The 24,306-nt window shown below is 44.5% G+C and overlaps 2 protein-coding genes across 3 annotated transcripts in view; both read left to right on the top strand.

Annotated features, from left to right (window-relative positions):
- The first annotated feature begins 220 nt into the window (after nucleotides 1-220).
- CDC23 (cell division cycle 23) lies at nucleotides 221-9,990 on the top strand. Of its 2 annotated transcripts, XM_029997691.2 has the most exons (16): nucleotides 221-385; nucleotides 476-548; nucleotides 1,554-1,691; nucleotides 1,959-2,001; nucleotides 2,362-2,467; nucleotides 2,563-2,695; nucleotides 3,923-4,100; nucleotides 4,200-4,297; nucleotides 4,528-4,609; nucleotides 5,196-5,349; nucleotides 5,502-5,621; nucleotides 5,936-6,011; nucleotides 6,334-6,395; nucleotides 7,290-7,368; nucleotides 7,471-7,590; nucleotides 8,470-9,990. In XM_029997691.2, the coding sequence occupies exons 1-16, from the start codon at nucleotides 255-257 to the stop codon at nucleotides 8,638-8,640; spliced, it is 1,764 nt and encodes a 587-aa protein (XP_029853551.1). In that variant the 5' UTR covers nucleotides 221-254; the 3' UTR covers nucleotides 8,641-9,990. The 2 variants fall into 2 exon arrangements, with proteins under 2 accessions (XP_029853551.1, XP_040975225.1); XM_041119291.1 differs by lacking the exons at nucleotides 221-385; nucleotides 476-548 and adding an exon at nucleotides 594-939.
- Nucleotides 9,991-19,631: 9,641 nt separating this feature from the next.
- The window catches only part of JAKMIP2 (janus kinase and microtubule interacting protein 2), a 71,715-nt gene continuing 67,040 nt past the window's right edge, over nucleotides 19,632-24,306 (top strand). The window contains 1 exon segment of the mRNA XM_029997689.1: nucleotides 19,632-19,917. Coding sequence (XP_029853549.1) covers nucleotides 19,681-19,917 — 237 coding nt within the window. The 5' untranslated portion in view covers nucleotides 19,632-19,680.

Here is a 24,306-nt window from a genome sequence, read left to right as displayed (position 1 = left end):
GGGTCGCTCCTCGGGGCAGGGCCCCGGCCCGGCGCCCCCCGGGCCCGGCTCCCGCTGTGGCGGCCGCTGCGCAGCGCTACGCGGTGAGAACGCGACCTGGCGACAACTGGCCAATCGGGCGTCAAGGCTTCAGCGCGCCTCCTCCGATTGGGAGCGAGGCTTCTCCAGCTCACCCAAGGAGAAGGCTGCGTCTACAGAGCGGAAGGGCGCTCAGTGTGGAGGGCTGTGATTGGCTGGCAGGCGCCGCCGGCGGGATGGCGGCCGCGGGAGTGGTGGCGGCGGGGCTGGGGAGCGGCGACTTCTCGGACCTGCGGGAGATCAAGAAGCAGCTGCTGAGCGTGGCGGAGCGGAGCCGCGAGCGCGGCCTGCAGCACAGCGGGAAGTGGTGAGCGCGGCGGGCGGGCGGGCGGGCGGGTCCCGGACCGGCGGGTGAGCGGGCGGCCGGCCTTGTGCTAACGGGTCTGTCTCCGCGCAGGGCCTCCGAGCTGGCCTTTGCCTTGGACCCGCTGCCGCTGAGTGAGCTGCCGCCGCCCCCTGCGCTCACGGAGGTACGGCCTGGGGAGGGGGAAGGCCCGGCCGAGCGCGGCTCCGGGGCCCGCTCGGGGCCTGCTGCCGCGCCGGGAACGGGCACCCGGGTGGGCCTGGGGCCGTTCTGTGCTCGTGGACGCGGTTGTGAGCTCCAGGAGCAAGTGCTCCAGTTCTGTTTGCTGGCGGGGACCGCCGGCTGCTTTTTAATCCCGCCCACAGCTGTTGAGGAAAAAAATGTGATAGCGGTGCGTCCGAAAACACGTGCAGGAGGCTGCTCCGAGGGCTGATTGTTTTATGATGCTGTGAAGTTCCCTTCCCTTATATATTTAATGGGGCAGACGGAGCTGAATATGTTTTCCCAGAGGAAAGCATTCCATTTCATGCGTTGCTGTGCCCTGAATGAGATACTCCGTAAGCAAAATTTGAAATCATGCTGCTCAATTTTTGGTTTTGTTCATCTTTTCTAAGGTTAGAATTTATTGTCATACAAATATGTTGTGTCATTAAACTTGTGCCCGTTAGGACACAAGAGAAACAAGTCGTAGCTCCATCCCCACCTCCATAGGTGTACAGTAGGACTTTTAGGTATATGCCTGTTTTGTTAAATTACAGCGGTGTAACATAAGTGCATTTCAAGGCATAGTTACCACAGAAATGTTTGCATTTAAGTTAGCAGGTTAATAGTGTTTGATACGGAATTCCTGAGTAAGTTTCTTATTTGTGGTCATTCCTACTCGTTGAACAGCTAATTCATGCCTCTGGTAGCTTGCCACAATTTGTTTTCTGGAATCTCTCTGTTTATTTTAAATGTTTCTAACTAGTCTGTACTGATTATTTGAGAACTAGGGACCAGATCATGTGAGGGAATGGAGAGACTTGTCTGATTGTACTCAAACCATCTTTGAGGATGGCTAAACTCTATTTTTAGCTTTCAGAGCAATTTTATTGATATGTTTGTAACTAGATGGTTTTCTTAAAGCATGTCAGAGCTTCTAAGGTCTTAAAACTCTTCTGTGTCCCTGCAGGAGGATGCTCGTGATCTGGATGCCTATACATTAGCCAAGTCTTACTTTGATCTAAAGGAATATGACAGGGCTGCCTATTTTCTACGGGGCTGCAAGAGTCAGAAAGCTTACTTCTTGTATATGTACTCTAGATACCTGGTAAGATAGAAGGAAAAGTTGCCTTTTAGCACTGAACTCCTCTGCTTCCCTCCCCTCCCTGGCATACCTTATTTTTTGCCTTTTCTGTTCTGAATGACCAGCTGGAAGTCCAAATTATATGTTTGGGGGGAAGGGAGGTAAGGGTGTTCTTTTTAGAACTGTGATGTTTGTGAAAACTCAGTTTACATGCTGCTGCTGGCATTGCAGCAAACATAAGGAATATGCTATTGTAATGTAATCTTAGTTTTCTTCTCTTTTTTTCCATAGTCAGGGGAAAAGAAGAAGGATGATGAGACAGTGGATAGTTTGGGTAAGTCTCTGGTGTCAAAAAACACAAGACAGTATAGTGAAGCTTCCAGTAATGCGTTTTCATGTAAATCATCTTGGTTTTATGGCTTTCCCCTCTATTTTTGGATAATAGTGTGCTGTAACATGATTTCTTTCATTCTCTCTCAATTCATTGGCTTAATACAGATTACAGATTTTCATCTATTAGTTCTTCTGTTAAAGCAGGTGATCAGACTAAGTGATTTTCTTTTAAAAAGAGGAAAATAATCACAGGCTGGGAAGCCTTCAGGTCATGTCAGCGATGATTCTGAATATACCCTAGGCTTTGTAATTGTGTGGACTCTTGATGGAAAACTAGCTGTTTGACTTTCTCATTGTGCAGGACCTCTGGAAAAAGGACAGGTGAAAAATGAAGCTCTACGAGAACTGAGAGTTGAGCTCAGCAAGAAACACAAGGCACGGGAACTGGACGGATTTGGCCTTTATCTGTAAGTGTCTGCATGTATCTCTAATGTATTCATGTGTATTTGTGTGGATATGCAGAGTTTTATGATTCTGATTAACTTGATAACTTTCCTTACAGTTATGGTGTCGTGCTGCGGAAGCTGGATCTGGTGAAAGAAGCAATAGATGTGTTTGTTGAAGCTGCCCACGTCTTACCTTTGCACTGGGGAGCCTGGCTGGAACTTTGCAACTTGATTACGGATAAAGAGATGGTAAAACTTGGGAGATATCAAAATGTGGTAACAAATTCCAGAGTTTAACCTGATTCAGTAACCAATGATTCAGTTGCCACAAGATTGATGTCGCCCACTGCTTTATTCTGTGAGACTTGCTGTCAGGCAAGGCAATGCAAGATTGTAAACTATGTTGTTAAAGCCTCTTTTCTTCAATTGCTTGGCATGCTATAGCTTGAGAATCTTTATATCAGCAGGGCCAACTTGTTACCATTCACCCACAAGGTGGTTTAAGAAATGGCTAATTCATATATTCTGAAGTAGTTGTCAGCAGGGTTATTGCTTTGTCACATGATGGAGATTCTCCTAAGATTTTTTTTTTTTTTTCCCTTGATCTAGTTCTAGTTCCACAGTTATTGAGCACTTTTGGTGGCTTGAAAGGATATATAGAATCACGGCCTTTAAACCTAAGACAATAATGTAGGTGTTGCCTTTGTCAAATACAAAGCTGCACATAGGAGATGAACTGTATCAAAGAACTGAGCTTAGATATAAAACCAAAATAGATTATTTTTCTTTATGCATGGGATTTTATGACACCACTCCTGGAATTCTTCAGTCAATTCTGGCTGGTGGAATATTTAAAAAAGTAGAAGTGGCACAGATGAGAGCCTTACTGATTTGTGGAAAAAGGGAAATGCAGTTTTGATGACATTATTTGGAGTCTGTTCACTTAGCTTATCAAAAATAGTGATATCATATTGATGTTCAAACATAGGAAGAAAGTACAGTCTTTCAAAGGACTTCTGAATTTAATGGAAAAATAAGGCCAGCAGCTGAAGCAGAAGCCAGGTGCTGTCAGATTTGAAGACAATTTCTTCACTGATTGACCAAATGAAATGGCTTCAATTCTTCTGCAATTTCAGCAGTTGTGGAAATGGATTGGGAGTGACTAAATAGAATTATGTGGTCCATATTGTACTGCTTTTTAGACTGGATGTCTTAATGCTCCTTTCCTGTTTCAATATTCTCAATTTATAGGCATTATTTAGTCTCTTCTGTGGAAGAACCTGATATTAATTCTTGGTCCTAATGCTGATCTTTTGTAGCTGGTGTTATGGTTTAAGAAAGCGATTGCAGGAAAACCTCCTACCTCGAGACCATCTGCTAAATCATGGGAGGGAAGATAATGGATTCTTTGCCACAGGTGGCTCTTAGAATACTACTGATTGTCATCTCTTCCTCCTCTTCTTTGGTTCTTGCTAGTTGAAGTTCCTGTCCTTGCCAGATACATGGATGAAAGAGTTCTTTCTTGCACACATTTATACAGAGCTGCAGCTGATAGAGGAGGCTCTGCAGAAGTATCAGAGTCTCATTGATGCAGGATTTTCCAAAAGCACTTACATCATCTCTCAGATTGCAGTTGCCTACCACAACATCCGAGGTCAGTGACACTTACTAACTATAACTAGCAGGAACGAGCCTCTTAATGCAAACTTGGCATTTATAGTTCTTGTTCTCCCATCTGCCGTTCTTTCTTCAGATATTGACAAAGCTTTATCCATCTTTAATGAGCTAAGGAAACAAGATCCTTACAGGATAGAAAACATGGACACTTTCTCCAATTTGCTCTATGTAAGGGTAAGCACTCTTTCTATTGCCTGTCCATAATGATGGTATCTATCAGAGGTACGTTAAACAATAGCAAAGCAGCTGATGCTGTCTAGCCTCTCTGAATATAGGTTTTCAGCTTCTTTCTGCTTCACAACTCCATGAAATAGATGCAATGTATGCATTGCTAACTGTCTAGGTTTTCTTTGAAACTGTAACATGCTCCTTTTCTCTTCACTTTCATTTCTTTGTTTCACTAGAGCATGAAGCCTGAGTTGAGCTACCTGGCTCACAATCTCTGTGAGATAGACAAGTATCGTGTTGAGACCTGCTGTGTAATTGGTGAGAGCCAGCTCTTTTCCATGTTCTTATTATGCTGTCCGCAGGCTGTGCGATGAAATCTTAGAAACACTTGTGAAAATGATCAACCAGCAAGGCTATCAAAACCGCTTGGTGAATGTGGATTCAGGCAGCTTAAAAAGCAGACCAAATGACCAAGTACCCTTTCCCCTCATTTCTTTCTGAAAGAGCTGCTGTAATACTGTCAGTGCAGAAAGGAGTTGAAGAAATCATTATGAAGATCCATGTAGCTGATAATCCCTTTATAGTCTTGAAACTCCAGTGGAAATAATTGTGTGTCAGGACCAGGAAATTAATTTATTAGATCATGACATAAGTTCTAAGGCCAAGGGGGTGGGATCTTTATTGATTGGTACAACTGGAAAAGGATTGACCAGAACACTGGAGAACAGACTGCTATTATGTCTCTTGAAGTTTGATTCAGATCTCCATTTAGTAGGACTCTTTATAATTTAAGTTAGGAGGTAGTAGATAATACCTCTTCCACCTTTTTTCTGCTTCTCTGCTGTTTTTTTGTTTATTTGTGGGTTTTTTTGAATTTATTTAAATATTGTGACTTTTGCTTTAGGGAATTATTATAGCTTGCGATCCCAGCATGAAAAAGCAGCACTGTATTTCCAGAGGGCCTTGAAACTGAATCCTCGTTATTTGGGAGCCTGGACACTTATGGGACATGAATATATGGAAATGAAGAACACATCTGCAGCTATCCAGGCTTATAGGTATCACTCATGTACTGCACAAAATGGTGTTTGAGTCTGCATACATAAGGATTGAAGTAGTATCTTCTATATTTTGTTAGTTTTTTGCTGAACTCTGTCTTGGTTTTAATCCTGACTGCTTTCTGACTAGTTCATCTCCTTTTCTTTGACAGACATGCAATAGAGGTGAACAAAAGGGACTACAGAGCATGGTATGGCTTGGGGCAAACCTATGAAATCCTCAAAATGCCATTTTACTGTCTGTATTACTACCGACGGGCCCACCAGCTCAGGTATAGTTGAGAACGAAGCCATGTTTATTGGTGTTCATTCTGACGTGGTTGCTACTAGCTAAGGAATATACACACAGGAGCTAAGCTGGGGAAGGGAGAACAACATCAATGCTATGTGATTTGTGTAGTCTCACTACTCCACAAAGGCTTTGTCAGTCAAATGCCCAGGAACGCTGGTCAGGAGTATAAGTGATGTTTTATGCAAGAGAGGATGATGGACACTGCCAGGTGTAGATTCCCCACCACCCCCCCACCCCCCCCCCGAGATCAGCAGGCTGTCTGTTAAACTACATTTAGGAATTGCTCTTTTACAGACCAAATGATTCTCGTATGCTGGTTGCTCTAGGAGAATGCTATGAGAAACTCAATCAGTTGGTGGAAGCTAAAAAGGTGAGAACTGATGCGTGGAGTGAGACATTAGGATGTCTCCCAGGACACTAGGTGGAGTCGCAGCAAAATTGTGTATCCAGTGCTACCAGAAATGCCGATGGCATGTTGTTAGGAGCTTATGGAAACCATTTCTGCGGCAGTTACAATTGGGGAAGTTCTGCTGCAGTGTAATTAGGCCAGCTGATAAATAAAAAGTCATCTACAGATGATACATGCCCCTTTGCTGGAAAGCCCCGTAGTTTTCTGTTTCTAACTTGCTTGCATGAGTCATGAGCTGGAGTCATTTTTGTGTTGTGCTTGACTGACTTTCCTTCCTTGACAGTGCTATTGGAGAGCTTATGCTGTGGGAGATGTGGAGAAAATGGCACTGGTGAAACTAGCAAAGTGAGTATGTGTTATCACTGAAGTGTCAATACTATGTTAAATGCAACTAGCACTTTGATGCCTAATGATAAAATACTAAATTTAAAACAAGTGGAATTGCTGTTAGGCAGTATTACTTTGGGAGCTATGTAATAACTGGTATCTTTAGGTCTGTAGTGACTGCAAATTCTGGTGTCCAGCTTTAGCTTTGTTTCCCTCAGGTTAACTAGAAGGAATCATAACATCATGTGGGTTGCAAGGGACCTCTGAACCCTGAGGTGATTTGAGCAGACAGTGCTAGCAACTGTATTTGTTGTACTGAAACTTAAAGCAATCCAGGATGGTAGATGATGTACAAAATTGTAGATCGATTGATTTATTTTTTTTTATTATTATTATTTTTATATTTCCCCAGTACATGGTTGTGACATTGGGAAAGGGTCTAATGTGAAATAAATGTGAACGCTCTGACACCAGCACTAATTTTTGGTGGGGATAAAGTAATACAAAGTGGAAAAAGTGAAAGGGAAAGAAAAGGACAAGTGAAAGGTGAAGCTGCTGTACAAAGACTTTTGGGATGTAGTGGGGGAAGAAGGAGCGCTGGAGGAAATAGCCAGTTAGAATAGGATGGCAAAGGTCTGTTAAAAGCTTTAAATTTAACAGAATAAGGCCCTGCTTTGGTTGTTGCAGCCTCTAGTAGTTAGTATCTGACTGGCTCTCTTCCTGGTAATGTAAATATTCTCAAGCTGGATCATCTCTTTCCATGGAGGGCAGTACATGGTGCATGTCTTGCAAATTCTGAAGGAAAAGATCTGGCTTTAGTCCAGGTCAGGTTGAGTAGGTATTTTCTCATAGGCCAAGAATGTCTTCAACAGTGTAGTCTTGTTCCAGTGGCCCATTTTTCTCCTTTTCCAGGCTGCACGAACAGCTGAATGAATCTGAACAGGCAGCTCAGTGCTATATCAAATACATCCAGGATATCTATTCCTGTGGGGTAAGATGATATCTTGGGAATAAAAGGAGAAGTAAGCATGGTGTAGAACTACCTTGGAAGGCAGGAACCAACAGATGATGGTTTTTACCCCCCTCACTGTAGGAGATAGTGGAGCACCTGGAGGTCAGCACTGCCTTCCGTTACCTGGCCCAATACTACTTCAAGTGTAAGCTCTGGGATGAAGCCTCAGCATGTGCTCAGAAATGCTGTGCATTCAATGATGTGAGTAGTTGTGCAGTCTTTGGTGTTCTTTCTTAAGTGATCTATGACCTTGTTCTCGCTTCCCCTCAGAGTAGAAGGAATTCTTTATTGAAGTAATGAGGGCTGTCTGCCATGCAGGTCACATCCCAAATGGTGGTATTGTATACCTGATCACTAAGGCTGCTTATGATTGACTAAAATAATGGAATATGGTTTAGATAGTAAAATTGAACCATGTCTCATTGGTGGTCTCATTAAGTAAAAGAATTTGAGGCTCCACATGGCAGTCTTAAGACTGCTGAAAATCTTGGGGCTGAGGAAGTGGCTAAATGGTCACAGACTCCCCCACATTATTTAATGATGGTACTCATATAACTTTTTTTTTTTCCCCCTCATCTTCTGTGTGTAGATGGTGCAGGGGATGTAACAGTACTTGGGTTTTATATGTGACTCTGTATTCTGAGGTGTTTTGTAAGTGGACAGTTTGGATTTTTAACTTCAGCCTAGTGGTAGACACTACCCATGAGTGCAGGGTGTTTGGCCTATCCTTACTAAAGCTGTCTGGAACTCTGGAGAACCTGAATTCAGCTTATTTGAAACTTCTCCCATCTACTTTTTGCTGGAATATTTAGACAGCTTCAGTGGTTGATGGTACCACTGTCTGAAATACCCAAAGTAACATGCAAATCAGGTGAGTTAAAGGTGGAAAGACTAAAAGAAAAGTGACATACCTTAACATTTTTAAGTAGCAGGAGAAAAAAGAAATGGGGATGGTTTTTATAGCTTACAGCCTTACAGAATGACAAACTACTACAATTTATACTGCTTACAAACTGAATTTGATCCAGAAACCACCCATCCATAAGTGTATTGTTTTGTTTTTTTACAAATTGCTTTCAGACTAGAGAAGAAGGAAAGGCCCTGCTGCGGCAGATCTTACAGCTTCGCAACCAAGGAGAAACATCATCCACAGATATTGCTGCTCCCTTTTTCCTCCCTGCGTCATTGTCAGCCAACAACACTCCCACACGTCGTGTCTCCCCACTCAATCTGTCTTCTGTAACACCATGAACAATGCTGATACTTCTAACCTGTGCATTGGATGTGACATTGCAGATGGGGCTTGCAACCACTTCTTTCCAGTGAAATTTCTACATTCATTGTTGCCTTTACGTGAAGCGTAGGAGTTATTAGAGCCCATAGCTGAAGTAGGATGTGCCCCAACAGGCAAAGGTGCAGCCTATGTGAAAGTGCCTATGCTGAGATGTGAGAACCTGCTTGTACTTCTCACTAAGTCATTCCAGTCAGAGGGCAGATGTGTTCCAATATGCAGGACTACTCCTAACTGAGGGATGGGGAAGAGCTTGTCTGCTTGAGTTAAAATGTATTTGAAGTTTGATTCTGCCCTGTTACCTCTGGTCTTTACTGAACTTCTTTGGATGACCTCTTAGTGGTACCATTGCTGTCTACATCAAAAACTGTTACCTGCCTGACTACTTAAGGACTTCTGCTTGTCTTGAACTACACAGATGTTCCACTAAAGCAGTAGATATAGGCACTTAGATATAGGTGCCATGTCTATGTTGAAGGACTGAGAAGTGTCAAGAGGTGTTCCAAGTAGCCATATGTAACACCTGTTTGCCATTCTGTCTGTGGATCTGACAGATACTTTGGCTTTCAGTAGAAAAGCAGCCAGTGGGATAGCACAATTAAAAAACTAATGATTAAGTTACTGTCCTTTGGGTTCTTTTACAGTGCAGCTTTCGCGTGTACTGTAGCAAATGAAATGGGATGAACTGAAATGGATCATTTTGTTAAGGATTGCCACATCTTGTGGACAGTATGGTGCAGGGGATTCCTCCCCTGCAGGGCTGCTGCTTCTCCCCGTTCACACATTCGGCCCATAGTAAGGTTTAATTGTAAATTTCAAAGATGCATGCGTATGCCCCCTTACTACAGCCATGACCATTGTCCTGGTTTCAGCTGTGATAGTTAATCATCTTCCTAGTGTGGAAATGTCACCACAGTATGTCACCATAAATGAACAGATTAACATAAACAAGAGAACATTGCCCTTAGGTGCACTTAAAACAGAAACCGTAGAAGTGGCCCGATCCTGTTCTTACTTGCTTAAAGTTTGCTAGTGGAACATATGTATATGCTTTCAGTGACTTAACTCGAGTACATGTTCATGTTCTCTGGTCTCTCCAGTCTCTTCAGTATCCATGTCTAGATGTTGGGTATCTTGTTCAGTCTCAACCCTGGACCTAGGGTATCCACAGAGCTTGTGTTTTTCCCATTTGCTGGCTAGTCCCAGTTAGGGTTGCTGTTGGAACGCACATGTATGTACACAGACTAAGGAGTACGATGATACAGAAAACAGGCAGCAATAGTGTTTAATTAATAAAAGTGTAAAACACACTATGGTGATGAGTCGTAAGTCTCAGTCAGACAAAGGTTACTGACCAGCAACTTGCTTGCGTGCAGTTGGTAGCTCTTCTGCCTAGCCCTACCCATCAATGCTCCCCCTCTCCTGACATGTGAAGAACGACCAACAGTTTGCAGTATCCGTTTGACCTGTGATCTCAGACAACTCCAGCCAAATGTCTTGGTGCTACTCAGTTACAACCTGTAAGCTTGATACAACCTGCAGGTCTTTTAAAAAAAGTACTTGAGGTTTGTATACGTTTTGGGTTATGAATTAGGAATAACCAACTAGGAATATATTCATGCATTATCAACAAGATGCAGTTACGAATATCTGCAGATGTTCATGCTAAACAAGCTCCAGCTTCCTCAGGGCTATCCAGTAGTGGAATCTCGCATTGAGTTTTGTAATTGTCTGAAGATTTCCGTAGGAGGAAATAGTCCAAGTTTCAACTGAATGTTTTTTAATTAAGATTGTCCCAGCTGTGGTGCTTATGAAGGTCCTGCATTAAATCCGGTATCCAGATGTCATTGTGGGAGGCTGGCTGTAAGGATTAACTGTATTCACCAGATCTAAACAGCGGAATGGCATTGGTCTGATATGATGCACCTTGCCTGCTGGGTTTTGAAGAGGCTTCTATCGGGATGATCAGTGAAATGGTTTCCCTTGATGTGGAGGATACTTCTTCCAGATACACCTACTTTAAATACTCATCTGTAAAAGATGCAGTAGGGTTGAGCAATTATGTCTAAGTTGGGTTGTGAGGACTATGAGTTCATCATTTTGTCTCCCCTACCTCTAGCTTAGATAATGGCACTTAATACCAAGTTCAGAAAGTTGTGTTTGATGAAAGTGTGCTGATTGACATGTCTGCTATGTTATGCCAGTTGTGGAAGTGTGACAGTCCCTATTGGTAATGATATCTATTGCACAAGGTGGGAGTGATTTGTTAAGAATAAGGAGAAAATGACACGTAAGTAGAGGTTACCTACTGTCTTAAAACTGAAGATGTAATGGGTGGGACTTCCTCTTTTTTAATATGGTCTATTACTATATTTAAAATTACAAGCCAGTCTACTAGCTTTCTAGTATCTTATAATACATAAATAATGTGTCACATCTTGTTACAAACACCAGTGACCTATAAAAATCAGTAGTTAGTAATGACAATTGATGATCAATTCTTATGCCACATAAACAGCAAGTTCTTATAATGTAAATTAAACAATTTGTGCAGCAAAACAAATCTACTAGTTCTGTCTTTGCCTTCTGGTAAAACAAATAAGCTTTATATTTAGGATAAATAATCATTAAACCTGTAAGAGCATTCTAATACCTGAGGCATTGAAGGAAAACTTTCAAACTCTTCATGTGTTCTAGGAACAGTCAGTCTTACAGAGAACTATTAACATTAGCTTCTTAATACTTTGTGAGAGTTTGGGGAAAAAAATCATTCTAATGTTCTATTTTGTTACTATATTGACAGATCTCTTCAAAGCAGATACTGGATTTCACATCAGTCACATTTACCAATTAAAATTGTGCATAATGGGGTTAAATTTTGGAAACAAATTGATTTCTAGACATATGTGTCCTCCAGTACTGAGTAACAGTCTTCCTTCTATCCTGGTTCTGTCTATTTTTATATTGGTTCAATCATAGTACTCCACTGTTCATTATTCACCTCTCCTAGAGTCTTTCTGTACTTAACACACTTGCTTGAAAGGACATTACTGAAATGAACAATACTATTAATAGGTCTAGCTACTTCTCTTCAAGCTATCATCCTTTGGAGGATCACCCTATAAAACAAACCAAGACGACCTATTCGGTTGTTACATTTTTTGGAACTCTTTTCCAAAGTTTTAACTGCTATTAGTGAAACTGCTTATTCCGAGATTGGTTTAGTCTTTCTTTTAGTATTTAGACCTGATACACTGCAGGACTTGCTGTTTCCAGAATCACAGCTGGCCCTTGCCATTTCCTGGGCTAGCTACATGGGGTTTCACTGATAACCTTGGCATGTTACGTCATTTTCTGCATTCCATTCTTTGCAGTTTAGGAGCTTTCTAAATCTACTGTTTTGAAGTTGTGGCCTAGATGGATAGCTATGTCTTCTGACATTTATTTTATTAGCGTACGTAGCCAGTGATCAGTTAATATTTTTTGCTACCATTCAGCTGTCAGAACACCATTGCTGAAGTGTTGTTTCTCGGTCAGTGATTAGTGTTGTGTGAGGACACAATCTGCAATGAAGGAACAGAACAGAGAATGACCTTGGGATATGCAGGAGCTGAGGCAAGATCTTTCAGCTGTCACAACTTTTGAATGTTCTGCTTGAGTACTGTAGTAGCCAAAACTTGACTGTTATTTAGGCATTTTTTCCTACATTTTATTACTCTTGGTTGTAAGCCAGTGCACCTTTTTTGCTACTTCTGGGTACTTATTGTCTTTCTGGTTGTAGACATAGACCTGTTCCAGTGATGTGAATGTGAATTTGTCCATATTCTGATTCATCTTTTCTCAACATTTCAGTTTGAAATCTGCCTGTCTGTATCCTCCAGATGTTGCTTCAGTGGTGTTTAGACACCTGCAACAGAAGTGTATTTCTGGAATCATCTGTTTCTCTCCTGTACATCCAGGCTGCTGCCAAATATAACCATTTGCTGAATCCAGAGTGAAACTTATTTTTCTTGAAATGCCTTTCTCTTGTTCAGAATTCTGTGCTTTTTGAACACAGTAAATCTCAGGAGTTACCAATTGCACTGTCTGAATAAAGAGCAGTTCTAAAATCTTTCTTCTTTATGCCAGGTATATGATGCAGGCTGCATTTGTTTGGTGATTCTGGAGTTCCCCTCCAGGGCCCAGGGCTCTTGCAGTAAACTAATTGAGGCTCTTGTGTCAATAACTGTTTTGGGGCAATGTGAATCCCCAACTAAAGCTCTAATTATTGATCATCCCCAGAAATTGGAAACCAGCCTAATCGATAGCCTGTGAGGTTGTTGCAGTTGGGCACGCCTGTTGTGCAGAATCAAACATATATCTGTCTGAAACAGTCCCTGCTCCCCTTTCATTTGCCTGCTGCTGTTAGTAGTTGTTCTCAAAGGGCATTAGCGCATGCTCCATTTCAGGCATTCATGTTTTCTGCTCTTCAGCTCATTTAAAATTAGATTCTGGTTCTTAGATTATTGCTTGCCTGATCTATTTCATCCAAGAAACCTCTTGCCTTTTCCTTTATCTTGAGATAGAGGCTTCCCTCAGTTATCCTATTTATTCCAGGCAGCTGGCCTGTTACTAGCAAATGTGATTGCTTGGCCTGGTTCACAGACTTCCCTCTTCCTTTCTCTTCACTGTGAGCCTTTCCCTATACATCTGTACTAAGTCTGTCCTGCTTGAATGATTTTGCTAACTGATTTTTTCCATCATGATAATTTACTCAGCTGTGTTGTGTAAGTAGGTCAAAAAATGTCATAATGTAGCTCGAATCTAGCTTGCAGCCTGTCTAAACCTATCTTTATGTATGGCTAGGGTCCAGCTATACAGTATGTTAACTGTGACTCCTGTCTTGTAATGGGACTGTATAAGACCTCTGTGTTTATTCAGCTTAGGCATTTGGTGTAATATGGTGTGTGTTACTGTGGCTCCTATGTATTTCTTTTCATCTTTAAAAATAATGGAGGGAAAAACCCATATCCACTTGAGGTATTTTTATGATTCTGCTGCTGCTGAGCTTCATGTGGTAAATGAACAGTGGTATTTGCATCTTAATAAAGACATGCTGGATTTTCTTTGAAACTAAGGAGAAGCAATGAGGAAAAAAAAAAATCACCTGTGCTGAGTATCATAAACATTCCTTCTTTGGAAATACTGTGGTGTTTCTCAGGGGGGGAGGCATGATCCCCGATTTCTTCCACCAGGACTCCTGCGCACACCTGCTAACACGGGTCAGAGGCAGGAGTGTGCTGGGCTATTTGTCCACCTCATTACATGACCTGCCTCCTGGGAGACTGCTCCTATCAGCCTTGCTGCTGGCAGAGAGCTTGTAGGCACCTTACGTCTGAGGTTGCTGAATAGTGAAAGTGTTACCAGAGTGGTGAGCAGAGGGCCATGCAATAGTATGTTGAATGATGCTGACAAGAGGTGGTTGAAGGCTGCATGTGTGCAGGTGCTGCCTAGCGCGGTCCCTCTTGCACCAGTGCTACCCACCGTGCTCCCGCGGCTGCTGTAAGATGGTGACAGTGACTCCTTATCAGGGGAGAGAGGGCAGGAAGTACTAGTTGAGGTATCACTGGTGTCAGTGTTGCAATTAAAACTCCAACAGTAGAGGCAAAAAGACAACTACACCTTTGTTTCAGAATTAGTGTCCTTATTCACCCCTACAAATTTATTACAGCCTTATCCCTATGTCTGTGGCATGATTTTAATTAAGGAAAAAGCATTTTAGAAGCCCTTTCTATTTATCTGTAGCTTCGGGTGCTTTGTGAGACTGATGATACAGGTGGGCACACCAGGAAACCTGCAGGCAAGGCAAGGCAGTACCATCACAGCACTTGGCCCTCTGTACAATGCATTTGCACTGTGTACATATAGCAGAGGGATCCCATTTTCCTAATTCTGGGCATCTCTAGAAATTTCTGTGTCTTGCTTTATGCTTCTTAGCACCTATTGAACCAGCATTTCTACAGCAGATGGGTTTAAGCAGCAAAATTGGATCTTGACGTTTTTTGCAAGCACTCCCATAATTACTGCATGCAAACCTGAGGATATGAAGGAGACCATTTGTAAAATTTTTGTCACGCTTTGCTCCTGGCTTGCCTTCCCTTGCCCAGCAGCAAGCCCTTGCTGCTCCCTGACACCCTCTGGTCAACTAACCAGATAATTCAGTCACTACAGAGACCATGCAGTTTTGTCCCTCTTACAAGAGGCTGCAAGTGCTGCAGGTAGAGATGGCAAAAGGTCAGTTGGAAGAAGCAGCCCAAATATACTTAGTGAGGACAAAGTATCCAATGGCTTAACTACCAAAATCAAGGTCTTTACTGGGACAAAGGAACTGTGATTCAACAAAGAATTCTAACTGGTGGAAATATGGGAAAAATGTTTATGAGTGATAAACAGAAAAGACCTCAAGAAGGTTGACTGCCAATAATTTTTTTTAAGTCCCAATTAAAAATCCTAGGAATTAGAGGACATACAATGCATAGGCAGTGGAAGCAGGGATGCACATCCTGAGGAGATTATAGGGATATGGCCTGGGAGTGCAGGGAGGGGATCAGGAAAGCCCAGGCACAGCTGTAGCTGAACTTGGCTAGAGATGTAAAAAATAACAAGGTGGCTTTCTTCAGGTGCATACGACAATAAAGGAAGATGAAAGAAACTACAACTGTACAAACCTGGCTACAATTGACATGGAGAAGGCTGAGGTACTGTCTTGGTTTTGGCTTGGATAGAGTTGATTGTCTTCCTAGTAGCTGGTATAGTGCTATGTTTTGGATTTAGTATGAGAATAATGTTGATAACGCACTGATGTTTTCAGTTGTTCCTAAGTAGTGTTTAGACTAAAAGTGAAGGATTTTTCAGCTTCTCATGCCCAGCCAGCAAGAAGGCTGGAGGGGCACAAGAAGTTGGGAGGGGACACAGCCAGGGCAGCTGACACAAACTGGCCAAAGGGGTATTCCATACCATGTGACATCACTCCCAGTATATAAACTGGGGGGAGTTGGCCTGGGGGGGATCACTGCTTAGGAACTAACTGGGCATCAGTCAGCGAGTGGTGAGCAATTGCATTCTGCATCACTTGTTTTGTACATTCCAATCCTTTTATTATAATTATTGTTATTATTAATTTTCTTCCTTTCTGTCCTATTAAACTGTCTTTATCTCAACCCACAAGTTTTACTTTTTTTTTCCCCGATTCTCTCCCCCATCCCACTGGGGGTGGGGGGAGTGAGCGAGCAGCTGCATGGTGCTTAGTTGCTGGCTGGGATTAAACCACGACAGGTACTCAACAACTTCTTTGCCTTGGTCTTCTCTGACAAGTCCAATAGCCAAGCCACTGAATTCACAGAATCCAAAGGCAGGGACTGGAAGAATGAAGAACCTCCCACCGTTAGAGAAGATCAGGTTTGATACAATCTAGGGAACCTGAATGTGCACAGGTCTGTGGGACCTGATGAGATGCATCTGAGGGTTCTGAGGAAACTGGCAGATGAAAGTTGCTAGGCCACTACCCATCATATTTGAAAAGTTGTGGCAGACTGGTGAAGTTCCCACTGACTGGAAAAGGGGAAACATAACGCCCATTTTTAAAAAGGGAAAAAAGGAAGACCTGGGGAACAGGTCAGTCTCACCTCCGTGCCCAGCAAGATCACGGAGCAGAGCCTCCTGGGAACTATGCTAAGGCACATGGAAAACAGAGAGGTGATTGGTGACAGCCAACATGGCTTCACTAAGGGCAAATCGTGCCTGATGAACTTGGTGGCCTTCTACGATGGGGTTACAGCATTGGTGGATAAGGGAAGAGTGACTGACATCATCTACCTGGACTTGTGCAAAGCATTTGATACTGTCCCGCACAGCGTCCTTGTCTCTAAAATGGAGAGACATGGATTTGATGGGTGGCCCACTTGGTGGATAAGGAATTGGCTGGATGGTTGCACTCAAAGGGTTGCGGTCAATGGCTCAATATCCAGGTGGAGCCCAGTGATGAGTGGTGTCCCTCAGGGGTCCATATTGGGACCAGTATTATTTAACATCTTTGTCGGGGACATGGACAGTGGGATTGAATGCAGCAAGTTTGCGGATGACACCAAGCTGAGTGGGGTGGTTGATAGTCTAGAGGGAAGGGATGCTATCCAAAGGGACCTTGACAGGCTTGAGAGGTGGGCCTGTGTGAACCTCATGAAGTTCAACAAGGCCAAGTGCAAGGTCCTGCACATGGGTCGGGGCAATCCCAAGCACAAATACAGGCTGGGCAATAAGCAGATTGAGAGCAGCCCTGCAGATAAAGACTTGGGGGTACTGGGGTATGAAAAACTGAATATGAGCCAGCAATGTGTGCTTGCAGCCCAGAAAGCCAATTGCATCCTGGGCTGCATCAAAAGCAGCGTGGCCAGCAGGTCGAGGGAGGGGATTCTGCCCCTCTACTCTGCTTGGGTGAGACCCCACCTGCAGTACTGTGTCCAGCTCTGGGGCCCCCAGCATAAGAAAGACATAGACCTGCTTGAGCGGGTCCAGAGGAGGGCCACAACAATGATCAGGGGGCTGGAGCATCTCCCCTATGAGGACAGGCTGACAGAGTTGAGGTTGTTTAGCCTAAAGAAAAGAAGGCTTCAGGGAGACCTTATAGCAGCCTTCCAGTGCTTAAAGGGGGCCTGCAGGAAAGATGGGGAGGGACTCTTTATCAGGGCATGTAGTGATAGGACGAGGGGTAATGGTTTTAAACTAAAAGAGGGTAGATTTAGATCAGATATTAGGAAGAAGTTCTTTACTGTGAGGGTGGTGAGACACTAGAACAGGTTGCCCAGAGAGCCCCATCCCTGGAAGTGTTCAGGGCCAGGTTGGATGGGGCTTTGAGCAAACTGGTCTAGTGGAAGGTGTCCCTGCCCATGGCAGGGGGGTTGGAACGAGATGATCTGTAAGGTCCCTTCCAACCCAAACCATTCTACGATTCTGTGACACCACAGCCTTGCCTCCCAGGGAGCTTGCCGACAGAGGAAGGGGCCTACAAGCTATTTTGCTGACTCTTTGCCACAGGATCCTTCCGTCATCAGGACACTGAACTGACCCTGCCAGAACCTGTTAGGTTTATTTACAGTTTACAGTGCCTGCAGTCCCAGAGAAGTCATGCTATGTAATATGCCTTAGTATTCTTCACAGTTGTTTTTTCCCTTTTTTATATACTTCAGACCTTCCATTTATCTTGTGCAGCCACTGTACTGGTCTTTCAGAAGGCCATTTCCAGAGCTATTCAGTCAGTAACTATGACATGAAAAATAAAACATTTAGGCTAGGCATATACAGACAGCAACTTTTAAAAAACAGAACTTGGCTTTATTTTGGGCATTGCAGCTTTTTTCAATCACTGAATGTGTTAACTGCCCATGGGATATTTTTTATGAAAACACTGTAATTCTATAAAGCCCACTTATAGCATCTTCCACTTCAGGCTCTTCGAGCTTGCCATGTAAATGGCAAGTGCTTTTCCTTTTGAGGTGGGTTCAGGTGCATAAGGACAGAGTACACATGGGGTTGAACAGAGGAACCTATTGCACTCTTTGGTAAGTTTTAGGCTGTATTATATGCATCTAATGCTCAAGTGGATCCCTTGGCATTATATTACAGATCCTGCCAAACAAAATGAAAAAAAAAAAAAAAAAACCAAAAACAACAAAAAACTGAATCTCTTACACAACTCTGAGAAAAACTAAATGCCTCCACTTTCCAGGTGAGAAAGCTGAAGCCAGGACAAACTGGTCAGCCGAGTCAGGTATATGGTGCCAGACTCTTTACTCTGAGACCTCTGCTTCTAGTGCCAGCTTTCCTTCTCGTTTTCTGAGATTTCATGGTAAAAATTTGAAACACTGGCACTTAATGTGAGGCCTAAGAACTAGATATTAAGGAGGACTGACGGAATTTGGTATTCAGGCTGGAGGACTCAAAATTCAGCCTTTGTCACTAGTTTTGTTCTGATATTGCCACTGACTAGGGAACCACTTTACAGAACGGAGATAACCTGCAAATCCAGTACCCAACTAAACTATCTTTTCATTTCCATGAATGTTTTTTCCTGCACTTTGCTGTGATTAGAAAAAAGACCCTAAAAATGCAACAGTTGTCTTCACTTTGCCCACAAAAAGAAGAGTCTATTTTTGCAGAAAAATGAACACCTTATCTGACCAGGTCTAACAATGGTATGTACCTTCTCTGTAAAGTGCCAGAAGGATAACGATTGGAATTCTTGGTGCGTTTATTATTGTCAGTCTACCAACCTCTTCCAGGGACCTCTCTGTCAGTCTCCAGAAGGATGGAGATGAGGAGGCTTCTGAAGAACCTGAAGAGCAGGGGCTTCTGCGGTCATTGTTTGCACGAGTGCCTCACTGACGTTTGGGCTACGCAGGAGCGTGACTGCTTCTGCAGTTTATTGGCATACATGCACAGTCCCGATCGACTCAGCCTGGGCTGGAGCTCGCTCCCCAGAACGTGATGGGCCGCCTTTCCGTTGGGCAACACCGGCCTGACACCCGCCTCGCTGGCAGCTCCCTCCTTCGGGAAGGCGCTTTTTGGGCCCGAGGTGCGATTCCGGCTGCGGGGACGTTAGGCCCTCTCTCGCCCTCAGCCTACGCCAGTTTTCTACTTCGGGGGAACTCCCGAGGGCCGTGGGCTTCCCCCGCCCCAGGCTCCGGACGGTTCGTGCCGCCCCAGCTCTAGCCGGAGGGCGAAGGCCCCTCAGCCTCAGCGACCGCCCGGCCGGCGTCGCCGGGCCCGCCCCGAGCGGGTCCCACACCGCCCCGCCGGGGCTAGGGCGCGCTCGGCGCCCTGACAGACACCCCCCCCCCCGCCGGTGGCCGCGGGGGCGGCTGGCGGTGCCGCCGGAGCCCCTCCGCGGGCGCTGCTGCCGCCGCCTCCCGCCGGCCAGGCTCGCCCCGCGGCTCCCCTCGCCGCCGCCGCTCCGCCGCGGCGTTGCCATGGCGGCCGGTCGCGCGGCGCTGCGGCGGCGGGTGGGGCGGGGCCTGCCGCAGACCCCGGCCCGGCAGCGCAGGCCTCCGCCGCGGGGAGGCGGCGGGGCGGGCGCCCGCCCTCAGCGTCGGCGCGCAGGAGGGCGGCGGGGCCGGTGCTGGGCGCTGGAGCCGCCGCGGCGGCGGGAATATGGATGCGCCGTGCTCGTCCCTCGCCGCTCGGCATCCTCTCCTGGCCGCGGCACGGTGAGCAGCGGCGGCGGAGGCGGAGGGGGGTCGCCCGGTCCCCGCGGCGGCGGCGGCGGCGGCGGCGGCGGAACAATGACCTCGGCCGGCTGTGGGGGGGCCGGGGCCGGGGCCGGGACCAGGGTGAGGGCGGCGGCGCGGGGTGAGGGGCTGGGGCGGCGGCGGCGTGGCGGGGGAGAGGGAGCGATGGAGGTGGGCAGGAGGCGGAGGCGATGGAGCCGGTGATGGAGCCAGAGGTGTGGCAGGGCGCAGCCTGCAGCGCCGTGCCCGCAGCCACCTCGGCTCTCTCCGGTCCCGCACTATTGCGTTCCAGGTCGGTCATTATGCTGCCTTCCCCGCGCTGAGCGCGATTGCTGGTTACAAAGGAAGGGGCTTTTCCAGGGCTGAGTGCGGTGTGCGGAGGCTGCAGCCGGCGGAGCCGGGCTGGGCCTCGGTGAGATGGCATCTGGGGGGGGGTAGTCAGCGCAGCTGAGCGGAGGGCAGCTGTGAAGGCACTCCCCTGGTTTATTTTTACTCGCGGTGCGTCTTTGCCCGTTCCATGATCCGCACAGCATTGCACAGGGTTTCTTGCCGAGCATGTCTTTTTAGAAACGCGCCTGTGTGCGTCTTGGGGTGTCAGGGTTGGTGTATTTGTGGCTGTGTGTGTGAAGACATTCTCTCTTGCAAACGCAGACCCTGCAAGATGCATCTCTTTGTACGTGCAACACATGCCTTTTTTTCACAGCCGTTAACTGATGAAACATACCACTTGGGCTGATGTGCAATTTATTCTTAAATTAGCGGATTGCCATCCCTCAATTTCATTATGGCTACTTAGGACAGATCTAGATCATGCATTTGGGCTATCTTATGGCACTGAATACTCATTTGTAGTTGGTTTCTATTTTTTGCTGTGAATGCAAATATATAAAAGACGCTAAGTATACCTTATAGGCTGGGAACATAGAGAAATATATATTTTAAAAGTTTAATTTGAACTGTTGTAAGGAAAAAATGAATGAGATGCATTTGTTTTAAACATTTGCATTCTGATACTGTTCTATGCATCACTGTGAGGTGACATGTTGGAGTCTCCCATTCTCAATGTCTCTTATTTGCTGGGTCGAATTCTAGCAGTCTGGGTGGTCCATCAGGAGAATGTTTTGTCTCTTTTCAGGTAATAACGTGAGGTTTATTGGTTCTGCTCTGACTCAGGTTTTGTTTCTATTGATCTGGCCTGCTGCTCTACATACGAATTTCAAATCTAGGCCTGCTGTGCTGTAAATGGTAGCATTGCTGGCACTTGACCAGGTTCAAGATTGGTGCTTGAGTGAGGTAAATATCTGGTGATTCTAAGAGGTTCTCCGGGAATGGTTATGATATTGGTGAAGTCTGAGAGTGGTTAGCTGGTAATTGTTGAAGAGGGTGTAAGACACAAGTGCCCTATAAGTAGTGCTGTAGCAATCAAAAGCCACCATAGGTGCCTCAATACAAGGAGGACATCAAACTATTAAGAGTGTGTCTAGAGCAGGGTGACCAAGATGGTGAAAGGTCTTGAGGACAAGACTTATGAGGAGCAGCTAAGGTCGCTTGGCTTGTTCAGCTTGGAGAACAGAAGGCTGAGGGGGGACCTCATCGCAGTCTACACCTTCCTCAAGGTGGGCAGCGGAGGGGAAGGTGCTGGTCTTCCCTCTCTGGTGACCAGCGACAGGACACGAGGGAATGGAATGAAGCTGCGTCAGGTCAAGTTCAGGTTGGATGTTAGGAAAAGGTTTTTCACCGAGAGGGTGGTTGGTCACTGGAACAGGCTCCCCAGGGAAGTGGTCACGGCACCAAGCCGGTCAGAGTTCAAGGAGTGTCGGGATGATGGTCCTAGTCGTATGGTTTTAGCTAGTCCTGTGAGGAGCAGGCAGTTGAACTCCATGATCCTTATGGGTGCCTTCCAACTTGAGATATTCTGTGATTCTAATCAGGTTAACAGGGTTGCAGCCAGTTCCACCTTTGCTTCCACAGTAAGCAAAATCCCAAGCAGGAGCCTCAGGGAGGAAAGGCTGGAAAGCTTCTGATGGGATTTCCATAGGAGTTGCCTGGTGGAGGTGGCTACCAGGAGCTGTTGATGTAATTGCGCCTTTGGCCATGTCCCTTTCCCAGAACTGTGGTGATGAGGTCGACTACTGGGGTTGTCAGCAGAGCTCCTAGCTGAAAGGACCAGGCTGCCAGTGACAGCAACCTTTCTGACTTTCTGATCTTGGACTGACTGTTCTGTTAGTGCCTAAGGTAGAGAAACATGGTCCTCACCTTGGAGATGAATTTGAGCCAGGTATTTCCACAGTGTCCACCCCAAGCTTAACTTCAGGCTCTGTGATACTACAAATGCTAATGCATTGCCTCAGCCTCCCTTCTGATAATTTTGTCCCTGTCACCTTCCAGTGGCTTCTGATAATCCCTCTGTTTCCAGAGGCCATTCCCAGCTAAACAATCTTCTGAATAAGAACTTATGTATCCTACTTACTAGCAATTGAACATAAGGTACAGCTAAAACATGGTTGTGTGGTAAGGAGGTGATTGGCTATCGTAATTTGTAAATGTATGCTGGACTCTGGTAGACTTTTTATTATCAAGACCTTAATGTAGCTGGAAAGGTGCTGCATAATTTCTCTGTTGTTACAAAGGGTAAGTGACCTCAGGGTATTCAAGTCAGGAAAATGCTGTGAAACATAACTGGCAAAATGATGCCCAGAATAATTTTCAGTTTTTGTTTCTGTTCATCCATTTGATAGACAGTTGATACTGTGGTTAAAAAGTGTATAAAAATAGCCTTCCAACTGTAAAAAAAGGTATGGTGATGGATTCTACTATCATAAGGCTGGTATAACTCAGGTGTAACTTGAGCAGTTGAAATCCAAGTAGTTTGTTAATTATAACCTTTTTTTTTTTTCCCCTCTTCTTTTTAATCAAACTATGGGAGACTGAAGATGCTTACAACTTGGCTTCCATTAGTGAGTCATGGTTATGCTTCATTGTGGTCCACATTTGTGCTTTCTATTTGCTTTGTGAAGTTGTGAGGCAGCAAAATATACCTTACCAGATACCTGAATTCTGGATCACTTTCTAGTCGGTCATTCTTTGTATCTTCTGGGTTGCATCAGATTTCTCTTTAGTCTTTGAGCATGGCAATGCAATATTTGGGTTACAAGACTGCAAAACAAATGTTTTTGCTTTAAAAAACAACTATTTTACTTGAATTTACAATGGCATCTTTGTATTATGTGTTTCTAAATCAATAGCTTGCTCAAATTCCCAGCAGGTAACCTCTTCAAAGTTCCTCTATAAATCTATATTACTTGAAGATCTGGTCTTTACCAGATTGTAACAAATTTATCTTCCCATCCTCAGAGATGGATTCTCTGCTGCCTTCTCTTTAGTAATCATCTATATCTGTGCAAAGCATCTGTGCAATTCCCTGTGTCATCAGCTCTCAATATCCAGAATCCATGAAGGTAGAAAAATGTAATTTTTATAGTACTTCTAGTTTCTGTATCTTTTAAGGTCTATTTGAATGTCTCCTTTAAAATATGAGGACTAGAAATCTTTGCTTCAGGAGGTGGGGCTCTAAATAGAAAATTCAACAGCAAGTTGGAAGAGTCATGAAAAAGCTCTATGGTCTAGCCATACTGAATGCTGTCAGGTTAAATGAGCATAAATACAGCTTCTTTGTAAATGACAGAAAAACAGTGTGGATCACAGTCTGCAGTTTCGATTCTAAAACATCCAATGAACTTTAAAGGAAAAATAATGACATGCAAGCACTTTCATGAATGCAGGCTTTCAGTTCATCTCACTAAAATTTATGGTGCTCTATGATTTGCTTGCCATGCATTTGGATCACTGGTGGGTAGCTGAGAAACTGTCACACATCCTGGAAACTTTGACCTCTGTTTTATCTGGAAGATCACATGTAGATATCACAGCCAGTTCCCTATGTTAAATAGTCTGAACCAGCTATTGTCAGAAGAGAAGCAAAGTGAACTGATACATATGACCATCCACATCACATAGTTAAACAAAAAAGAGGCAAATGAATGCAGCAAACATTTTACTACACAGCTGTGTAATGAAATCCTCTTAGTTAACAGTTTAACAAACACCAGTAAATAAGGAATACAAATGAAGACTGGATAGACCACCATTGCATTTCTAACTTTAGATGAAATGTAACTTTGTGATGAATAATAAAGTAAACTGATGTACCTAAGAAAATTGTTTAGATAGAAGAGCTGCTATGGTATGCCAGGTCTTCTTTTATGTTAAAAATGATAATGCAAAGTATAACATTATCTCAGATTATGTTATCAAAAATAACAAAATGAATTATTTTAATTAATTGAGAACAGCTGATGCTAAAATGCA

The sequence above is a fragment of the Aquila chrysaetos genome, chromosome 22 (assembly GCF_900496995.4).
Source record: "Aquila chrysaetos chrysaetos chromosome 22, bAquChr1.4, whole genome shotgun sequence".
NCBI classification, from domain to species: domain Eukaryota; kingdom Metazoa; phylum Chordata; class Aves; order Accipitriformes; family Accipitridae; genus Aquila; species Aquila chrysaetos.
This window is presented reverse-complemented; position numbering and strand designations above follow the sequence as displayed.